The 9,918-nt window shown below is 40.6% G+C and overlaps 2 protein-coding genes across 4 annotated transcripts; both read right to left on the bottom strand.

Moving 5' to 3' along the window:
• Window positions 1–463: 463 nt before the first annotated feature.
• Window positions 464–3,798, bottom strand: LOC311051961 (uncharacterized protein). Its single transcript, XM_084066698.1, has 5 exons — window positions 3,502–3,798; window positions 2,762–2,858; window positions 2,038–2,132; window positions 1,240–1,891; window positions 464–1,057 (listed from the first exon to the last, which is right to left on the bottom strand). The coding sequence occupies exons 1-4, from the start codon at window positions 3,728–3,730 to the stop codon at window positions 1,344–1,346; spliced, it is 969 nt and encodes a 322-aa protein (XP_083922824.1). The 5' UTR covers window positions 3,731–3,798; the 3' UTR covers window positions 464–1,057; window positions 1,240–1,343.
• A 1,547-nt stretch (window positions 3,799–5,345) lies between these two features.
• Window positions 5,346–9,482, bottom strand: pars2 (prolyl-tRNA synthetase 2, mitochondrial). 3 transcript variants are annotated; one of them, XM_084066871.1, is made up of 5 exons: window positions 9,347–9,453; window positions 8,545–8,682; window positions 7,447–7,791; window positions 6,823–7,068; window positions 5,346–6,374 (listed from the first exon to the last, which is right to left on the bottom strand). In XM_084066871.1, the coding sequence occupies exons 3-5, from the start codon at window positions 7,771–7,773 to the stop codon at window positions 5,493–5,495; spliced, it is 1,455 nt and encodes a 484-aa protein (XP_083922997.1). In that variant the 5' UTR covers window positions 7,774–7,791; window positions 8,545–8,682; window positions 9,347–9,453; the 3' UTR covers window positions 5,346–5,492. The 3 variants fall into 3 exon arrangements, with proteins under 3 accessions (XP_083922997.1, XP_083922996.1, XP_083922998.1); XM_084066870.1 differs by lacking the exon at window positions 8,545–8,682 and having other exon boundaries at window positions 9,347–9,482; XM_084066872.1 differs by lacking the exon at window positions 8,545–8,682 and having other exon boundaries at window positions 9,360–9,481.
• Between the last annotated feature and the right edge of the window lie 436 nt (window positions 9,483–9,918).

Raw genomic sequence — 9,918 nt, 5'->3', positions numbered from 1 at the left:
CAGCCAAATTATCCAAAATGTTAAAAGAAAACAGTTTCACAAAGTAATGAAGAATTAGGAAAGCACTGGCACCTCATTTTACTAATTGGGCTATGGAATTAATCATCATCTTTAAAGCTTTAACTTTGATATATTTTTTAATTAAGAAAAGGAAGGAGAAAAAAGAGGTTCCGTCAAAAGGTGAAAGCACTCTGATATCATTGCTACGTTTGTTCAGTAACAGGGGTCTCGCCATCTCTTTAGTCAACAGAAACTACATTTTCAGGTCAGGATATCAATTTTATCTAGTTAGGAGATAACTGCATAATGATCACTAAGAGCACGTACTGTATATAATATATATCATAGTATATTCATTTTTCTTAAGATTTCAATATAAATGCCACTGAAGAGGTGAAGGACTGGTATGGCAACTGCCCTTAAAATGTATTACTAGAACACATTTCACATACTATGGCAGAGATATGTTAAGAACATTTATTGTGCAAAACTGCAACCATAGAAATTACGAAACCTTTTCTCAAATAACTTCCATTGCTGAAAAACAGTTGAACATGAAATGAAATAAATGAATAAAGCTGCATAAAGTGAGAAACTGATTTAAAGGGATAGCTCACCCAAACAATTGCTTATATTCTATCAATTACACACCTCATGAATTCATGGAGATTTTTTTGTTTTTGTCGCATTCCTAAGCCAATAATTTGATGACCGGCGGAAAGATGCTAATGTCTCAGGAGGGTTTGCTCTGGACTGTTTAACCACATTAACCCTGGTGTCCCTATTTTTAGCTATATTATTCAAACTTTTTCACAATTTTCCAAGATTTTTCAAAATGTTGAACAATTCTTAAAAAATAGCCTATGTACAAGCTCACAAAGTTTCTAGATCGACTATTTTCAAATAGCTTAAAGGGATAGTTCACACACAAAAAAAAAAAATGTTTCTATCTTTTAGTCAACCCATGGAGACTTGAATTCATGAATATTTTTTGTCGCATTCCTAAGCCAATTATTTAATGACCAGTGGACTGGTAGGCAGCGGTTCCGGTAGGAGACTTAAAGTTGACACTTTTGAGTCTCCTACCGGAGCCGCCACTGGTCATCAAATTATTGGCTTAGGAATGCGACAAAAACAAAAAAAATAGCCATTCAAGTCTCCATGGGGTGTGTAATGGATAGGGAAAAAAAGTCATTTTGGGAGTGAACTATCCTTTCAAGTACAGCAGAAAAAAGCAACCAAAAAAACCTATCAGTCAGCACATTATTATGGTCAAAATCCATACCATACGGCAAAGTCATACCTTCTCCCTTCTATACTTTTTACCGCCCACCCCTAGTTGATCATGACCTCACGCAGGTACAACGAGTTGGACACCAGTGTGACCAGCAAATTCCCCTTTTATGGAACTCTAGTCCAACGTACATGTGGTCCAACCACTTCCAAAAATGATCAATGAGGGTTTCTTTCGGGACACAAGCCTGTTCAGACAGATCTTGAAACTTTGTGCAGTTCTTGTGCTTGAGCTTTACCAACGTGTAAAAAAACTGGTCAAGGAGAGGGACAGGTGGGGTGCCCTGAGTGCCCTCTGTGTTGAGTGATGGAACCAAATAATTAAATGTGCTCATGAAAACATTGCAGTTTACCCCGGTGTAAAATTTACATCTTGCATCGTCGTTAGCCACAGTGTTTGAAGAAAGGCGCGTAGAGTTAAGTGCTGCCTCTGTGGAGTCGCTTTGCCGTAGTGTCTGGTCCCTCTCCTTTTGCGTAACGTAACATCCCCATTCATCTATCAGTACTGGTTGCCTAGTACTGGTTGAAGCATTGGTTGTGGTTTCCACTGGGGCAGACGCGCTCTCGTTGTCATCGACCTGACGCTGGTTTGAGGTTTCTGGGGACAGACCAAGAATGATATTAGCAGTGGGCGCGGTTACTGTCTCTGGTGACAGGTATGAGGGATACATTTTGATTATCCAGAGTTAGATCCTTGAAGTGGCACATAAGGTACATAGCAAACTGTCATTGAAATGTCAATACCTTTGGGGGATGTAGTAGAGGTTTTCACTTTCTTCTGTGGACGATTCATGTTGGGAAACATTTTATTACATTCCCGTTTTGCATAATTAGTAAACCTGATAACAACAAGAAAGAGAGTGAGTTACTATACTAGCGCTAGAGTGGCTTGATATTCCATACATTGCATGTATACTATTCCATATATACAGCCATAGAACACACATTAATAATAGAGAAACATGTTTTTATATGTCTAATTAATTAACCTCAAACCAATAAAAATAAAGCTCCTTTGAATTGTGAAGTGTGGCCTCGCGTTTTATGCTATATTGATTAATTGAATACATAGGACCACAATGGAAACACATCCCCAGGAGTTTTTTGTGTTATACTTTTAGCCTTAATGTTTGACTGTACCTCGTGCGGTTTACATTTCTGACAAATAAAGTATTCAATCAGCACTGAACACATGTAAACTTCTTCAATGAGTGCATTATGTATGGAACACACAAACTGAAAGGTGCTTTATGGGTGGTGGTGCAGGGTAATTCACACACCTGTCAATTTGTGTGCCCTTTTTCTCCTGGGGTGCAAACCACCACAAAACAGTTCAGAAAAATGCATTGAGTGTTCTATGGCTGTACAGTAGATGGAATATCGGCCATTCTAGGACAATACCATGCTCTATGCATTTTCATTTTTTCTTGTTATAAAGAAAATTACGACAGCAAAAGAGCATACACACCTCCTCATCCTTTGACTTGATTTGACACTTAATATGGACGAGTTTGTACAGTTGGTGGGCACGTAATCGGGATGGTTGCGGTCCCTCGATGGGCGACCTAGGTTAAAATAAATGACCAGGGTGACTGATTGCTCACTCGCTCACTTGTAAGTGTGTGGGAGTGGAGCCGGTGACAGGAAGAGTGGGCACCTCGATGTAAAATTGGCTACTTGGTCCAAAAATAAACAATATTTAGAAAACGGTTTTCACTTTTCAGTAATGTAAAATGCGTCGCAGCAATGCCATTGTGAGCTTGTATCGGCTATTTTCAAATGGCCAAAATGTAAATAGATGTATATACAAAGTAACTAAAGTTTTCAAATAAGTGTAATGGAGTAAAAAGTACAATATTTGTCTCTGAGATGTAGTGGTGGGGTAGAAGTGAAAGTACTGAAAATTGGAAATACTCCGGACCAGTACAGTAAAAAAAAAAGTGTATTTAAAAGTAGGCCTACAGTACTTGAGTAAATGTACTTAGTTAATTCCCACCAATGGTGGAAGCCGTTTAACCCGGCCAGGCGGCCACGCCCCCGTATGCGTCAGAGGACCTGTCCTATCCAAATTTCCTCATCATAGCGAACATTTAAACATACTTTTATTTGTAGAGTTACCTGTTATGAAATGGGCACATACATACATATACATTTTTAAAATATATATATATTTGTTTTAATTATTATATATTTTTGTTGTAGATGTACCCGTTATGAAATGAGCAGAACACATGTAGACGTGCTTTGTCTGGGGGTTGGGTTCCCATGGCTTCTTGGTGACTGGGTCTGTTCTAGAACAGGCATGCGCCCACAGCTTTCTCCTCTCGGGCTGCTTTTCGTGGAGCGGGAACTGGTAGAAGTGATGTTTGATGGTCCCATCCTCATTCCTCATCAGATGGTGGTTCTTGCAGGTCCCTGCACTACAATACTTAACCATAGTTCTGCACTATACTATAGGACAGAAATATGCATCTATTTTAAAGAAAGACGTCTGGCACTGGCGTTGTTGTTTGCACCCGTGAGAAAATGGCGTAGGCTTACTTACTTGCATGCCCTACGCCAGTGTTGCCAGATTTTGTGAGAGAAATAAGCAACCAGGTATAGGAAAAACAAGGCCAAAAGAAGCAAAGTACGGAACTAGGCCGTTATGAACACTTTCAACCTCTGTACTGTGTACATTGAAAATGGCCGATCTACAAGCTGCCAACGTGTAGCGATGCGACGCGTTGTGAGCATGTAGATCCGATATTTTCAAAATATATATATATATTTTTTAGATTATAAGTAGATTTAACAAATACATATGTATTTGTGTGTCCATGAGAAGCAATGGTTAACATAATTTTAAAATTGTGAAGCAAGCCCAAATAAACAACTACACTTTACAAAACGTAACTACCAATATTTACAAGCAACTTCACAGAAAAATAAGCCCAAAGTCGCTTATAATAAACGGACATGGCAACACTGGGCTACGCCCCTAAATACCCGTACGTGCATCTCAAAAGCGAATAGACCAATTATTTGTTTACTAACATTGAGCCTGGACGCACAGGTGATTGTTTCACGCAATCAATTCCCAACCTGTTTCGGGGTGCACTGGTTTCAGCACACCCCAACCCCCTCTTGTGTGTGTTGGCTAGTGAGACGCGTCCTAACGAGACCTGATATAATGGGTTTCGTTGCGCGCATACTGGCTGCACGCAGCCAGTATGACGTCGTCTGTTAAGGGGTCTATAATCAGTCTACAAGCTCACAAGGCGTCTCAATGCGACGCGTTGTGAGCTTGTAGATCGGCAGCCAAATCAGGCAACACTAGTATGAGGGATTATTATGAAAGGATTAAGGATAGGAGAGAAACGACATGGTCTTGCGATTCCAATGGGCACATTCGTCATTGGTTCATGGAAAAGTAAATCAATTAGAAAAATATTAATACGTTTAGTTGGTTAGTATAACTTACAGTGCACCAGCACAGTATTATGCCTTGGCCTTTATCTCTTATGCACAAAGACATTACTACTTTAAACATGGCATTAATTTCATCCCTATTTTGCCCATGTCATAAATCGAAAATAAAATAAAAATAGAAAGAATTAGTAGATCTACAAGCTCAAAACGTGTCACGAATCGATGCATTGTTTGCTCAAATAATGTTAAATGACTTAAATGTACTGTGTGTGAGGATGTATCAAGGTATTAACTGGTTGACCACACTGGTCAAATTGAGCTTAAAAATGTATCAGAGATGCAGCCAAGAAGGAACAAGAAATAGAACGCTGGTTCTGAACGTTGAGTCTGGGGACCACCAGGGGGTCCAAATGGTTCATTTGGTTCCATTTGTACACTCTCAGAGTTAAATTAGCATTCTCACCTAGTATAACACAATAACCATGATATTTACTCTGGTCCCATCAAAATATATATACACATAGTCATATTGGGGGAAAAAATAGAAGTCAAATGTCAGTTGGAATTGTTATGAATAAAACATATTGAGCATGGTGAAATGTCATTCATAACATTTTTCTAACCTTCCAGACTACATCCTCAATGTCTCAATACAACTTCACCTACATCATATGGCTTTGGTCATTTTCCAGTTACCACCACCACTCACTAAATAATTAAACCCACATCATGGCACAAACACACAGTACAAAAAGAAAGCATTTATTCACTTATATCCCCAGTTTTATTTATATAGTTTCCACTCTACCTAGAAGGTCTAGCAGTCCATCTATGCTAAGAAACATTGTTTCGCCAGTCTGCTGACATCTCACCTCAAACCTGGGCATTTCCTCCAGGGCGCTCTGCCCCACCACAATGACATACGGGTAGCCCAGCCGGTTGGCATCCTTCAGCCTCTTACCAATTGATATCTGGGTACGGTCGTCAAAAACCACCTCACCCCTCAAACTAGGCAGAGCTCCTCCCAAAGTGTGCACCAGATTTTCTGCTAAACTCGCTGCCTGATCCGCCTTACTGCCCTTCTTGGGGGGAATAACACAAACCTGGTAAGGGGCTAAAAGTCCTGGCCAGCGGAGTTCCTCTTCTGTTGACATCACCTCGATGGCTGCAGCGAGAATACGGGTAACTCCAAGACCAAAGCAGCCCATTTCAGTGATGGCAGGCTTGTTTTGGGAACTGTTAAAGTAGGCATTGAATACCTGAGAGTATTTTGTGCCCAGGTAAAAGGTGTGGCCCACCTCTATACCCTTGGACTCCACCAATGTGCCAGTCTGGCACTGTGGGCAATCAGTCCTGCCTGGTGACAAGGTTTCTACATTGGCAGAAAAGGAGCAGGTCCCACAGACTAACAGTCTGTCCTCACCGATGTCTGCAGGCAACTGGAACTCATGGGAAAGTTTACCCCCAATATTCCCTGTATCTGCCTGCACCTGGACACAACGTAGCCCCAGACGTGAAAAGAGTCGGGTGTAGGCCTGGCACACTGACTCATAGGTCTGGTAGGCAGCTTCTTCACTGACGTCAAATGAATACATGTCCTTCATGTAAAACTCTCTCCCTCGAAGCAGACCAAACCTCGGCTTTAGCTCATCTCTGAATTTGCGGGTGATCTGCATAAAAAACAAGTTCAATCATTAACCTAATACAATAGAATGCTAGAGTGATAATGTTGTCTAACGTATGTCTTATTTTAATTTACTGTTGTTTATCCTTATGGATGTTTTATATCTTGAGCATTGTAAAGCACTTTGTAACATTGTATTAAAAAGTTTTTTTTTAAGTAAAGCAGTGAATCCTCAATACCCGTTATGTTGCAAATTATAATTGTTTTCTTATACATTCAGTGATAGCTGAAGGTAAAACATCCTGTCCAACTGCAGCTCCCTGAAATAAATAAACAAATAATAGTGGTACCATAGGGTAATTTCATTTAAAAACTAGATATATGTAGAATTCGTGAAGGTGCAAATAATCACAGATTCACAGATTTATCTGTGAGTAAATATTTAACCCTTTCTCTTAATTTCCCCCATCCCTGATGAAAAGGTTTCAGGATACCTGGTAGAGTAGCAGTGGGAGCTGCCTGTAAGAAAGAGTGCTCTGGTGAGCTATCAGCGTGGTCACTGCCTCCTCATGTGTGGGGCCAAGGCAGTAGTCAGCCCCATGGCGATCTTTCAGACGGATCAGCTCCTTCCCCATCAGGTCCCAGCGTTCACTAGTCTTCCACAACGCGGCCGAACACAGGCTGGGCATGTCTAGCTTCTGGCCACCAATGCCTTGCATCTCCTGGTCGATAAGCCTCACCTGTTGTTTGAAGACATTGTTATAAAAGTATTTCAGAATCAAACTATGTTGATTTAGTGGCACACACTCTTGGACACTGAAATCTTGCTTAGTCACTGAATTTAATACTGCAATTCTTTAAGGGGGGGGGGTGTCCAAGTACATACACAAATGTATAAAGAGTTTAACCATTTAAACCCCAGCATCTGTATTGTGGGGAAAGCTTTCGCTGAAAATAGCAAATCGACAAGCTCACAACACGACGCCGCATTGTGAGCTTGTCGATCGGCTATTTTCAGAGACAGCTTTCCCCACAATAACAGAAAACTGAAAAGATACTAGTATTGAGCCCTGAAGGACTCCGGCTACCCATATGGGGTTTAAGTGGTACATACATACCAATTTCTCCATGGAGCGGACAGTGGCCGGGAGGTAATAGTAGCACCCTGGGCTGGAGGGGTGGATGAGACCAGCCTGCTGCATCAGCCTCTGGCTCTTACAGGTCATTTCTGTTGAAGAACGGCTGTCCTGCACCATATCCTTCAGGTTTGAGGGCTGGTAGAGCCGGGACACCAGGAGTGTGGGAGTATTTGGTTTGGACTGAGTGAGGGTAGGACTTGTGGCATCATGTCCAGAACAGCTTGAATGAGTCCTACATGCAGTGGACAGGATTCTGGGCAGGCACCGTGGGATTTTTTGCCAAACATGATTTATTAGGACCTCCATGGTAGATTCAGATGATTCCTATAAAGACAGGAATAAGAGTTTGTTTCCATTTGCAAAATGCAGAGCACCGTCTGATCAACGTTGTGTATCCCTAAAGACCTGAGCTGAGGTTGTTGTGCCGAACGGGAATTAGATCGGACCAGCGCTTGTCCAGACCGAAAATCAACTAATCTTTATATCTGTCTGTCTGTGTCTCTTTTACGCCAATATGGAGATCATCAATATGATGTCTTGGTACTAACGTCATAGACTGTCCAAGTAGGCCTACTATGGATAATGCCTTTTATGCCATATGGTGATACGGTATGTCATCAATATCATATGATGTCATAGAAGTATTGACGTCATGGACTGGCCTCTAGGTAGTATGGATAATGCCTTATGCCATATGATGGATAATGCCTTATGCCATATGGTGATAGGTCATCAATATATCATATGATGTCATAGAAGTACTGACGTCATAGACTGGCCTCCAAGTAGGCCTACTAAGGGGAACTGCACAAAACATGGCCTATTTTCAAATGGCCGAAAATGTATGTGGGCTGAAGTGGTTAATGTATGTTTTGCAATAATAATCTAAATCTACAAAGTAACTATAACTCAAGTTTTCAAATAATTATATAGTGGAGTAAAATAACAATATTTGCCTTTGAGATGTAATGGAGTAGAAGTAAAAGTATATACTTTTTAAATAAAGTATATAAAAAAGAAATACTCCAGTAGAGTAAAGAAAATACCTCAAAATTGTACTTGAGTAAATGTACTTACTTTACACCACTGGAAATGGTGCCCACTAAACTATGCTTAATGCCGACCAGCCGAGGGGCATGTGTTCACAACGACATGGACCTAGTTGGCAAAACGAGTGTTGTTGTTGACTTCAAGGTTACCATCGTTCAGTCAAATCTATTAAAACAAAACAGTGCGACTTCATAATGCATGTTACTGACTGACCCCGCTTGGAACCTCTGCTAGCATGTCACACGACGGTCATCTGTCACGACCGTCATGGATGAACTTCAACCTGGCGTTTGTTCGCTCCCTTTTTGGTCCGTACATCTACATAAACGTTCAGATTTCAAATATAAAGTGCTTACCCCATGGCCACGGATGTTACAATCATGTACGGATCCGCAGAAGTACCCTTATCTTCTGTATTGTTCAATAAGAGGCATTTTTATCCGATCGGTGGTCATTTTCTCAACTACTCGACCATATCGGTTGTGAGGTGTATTGCAAACTGATACATTTGAACTCCAATGAGAAAATCGCCACCAGTCAGATTAAAATGCTTTTTCTTGAATAATACGGAAGATACAGGTACTTCTGACGAATCCGTACATAATTGTAACATCCGTAGCCATGGGGTAAGCACTTTATATTTGAACTCTGAACATTTATGTAGATGTACGGGCCAAAAAGGGAGAAAGTGCAAACACGAGGTTGAAGTTCATCCATGACGGTCGTGACAGACGACCGTCGTGTGATCAACTCGTCTCCTATGTCGATAATGCTCGATCCTCACCACGCGCCACTTTAGTTCGAGTCATAGAAATTAAGCAAAACTCACCTTTTTAGCCTACCCCAAAAACGATGTTCAATTCATTGTAGTAGTATAGATGAAAGTATCAATAAAGTGTACATTCATAGTTACTGGGTTGCTGTCTGCAGTAACACCAGAATAACACTGCACTGCCATGTTGCCATTCTCCTTCGTAACTCACATTCTCACAACAGAACTCTCTACTGTGTGCTACACTGCCATCTATAGGCCCGGAGTTTCCCCTTTCATTGGATTAATTTTGTTGCATGAAGGAACAGCCTTTATATATATTTCTATGTGAAGGAATGCCAAAATATTTCCTTCTGCTGCAGAATGAGAAACGATACAGTAATGGTGCCATTCGTATCTCAAAGCAGTAACATTTGCAGTGGTGCAAAGTATTAAAGTAAGTCAAATTTAGGTCTTTTTTTTGTTTTACTTTACTGGAGTATTTCCAATTTTCAGTACTTTTACTTCTACTCCACTACATCTCAGAGGCAAATATTGTACTTTTACTCCACTACAATTATTTGAAAACTTTAGTTACTGGTTACTTTGTAGAATTGTGTTATTACAAAACATACATTAACCACTTCAGC

Source organism: Gymnoscopelus microlampas (assembly GCF_963454915.1).
Source record: "Gymnoscopelus microlampas genome assembly, chromosome: 9".
NCBI lineage: Eukaryota > Metazoa > Chordata > Actinopteri > Myctophiformes > Myctophidae > Gymnoscopelus > Gymnoscopelus microlampas.
Note: the sequence above shows the minus strand (reverse complement) of the source record. Positions and strands in the feature narration are given on the sequence as shown.

Coding starts and splice junctions, on each gene's coding strand:
- pars2 (XM_084066870.1), bottom strand. CDS start 7,773: ATGGAGGTCCTAATAAATCATGTTTGGCAAAAAATCCCACGGTGCCTG. Junction 7,069..7,446: donor TCCGCTCCATGGAGAAATTG/GTATGTATGTAC, acceptor TTCAAACAACAG/GTGAGGCTTATCGACCAGGA. Junction 6,375..6,822: donor TCCCACTGCTACTCTACCAG/GTATCCTGAAAC, acceptor TTTTTTATGCAG/ATCACCCGCAAATTCAGAGA.
- LOC311051961 (XM_084066698.1), bottom strand. CDS start 3,730: ATGGTTAAGTATTGTAGTGCAGGGACCTGCAAGAACCACCATCTGATG. Junction 2,859..3,501: donor TTCTGCTCATTTCATAACGG/GTACATCTACAA, acceptor ATTTTAACCTAG/GTCGCCCATCGAGGGACCGC. Junction 1,892..2,037: donor CTCTACTACATCCCCCAAAG/GTATTGACATTT, acceptor GTCTGTCCCCAG/AAACCTCAAACCAGCGTCAG.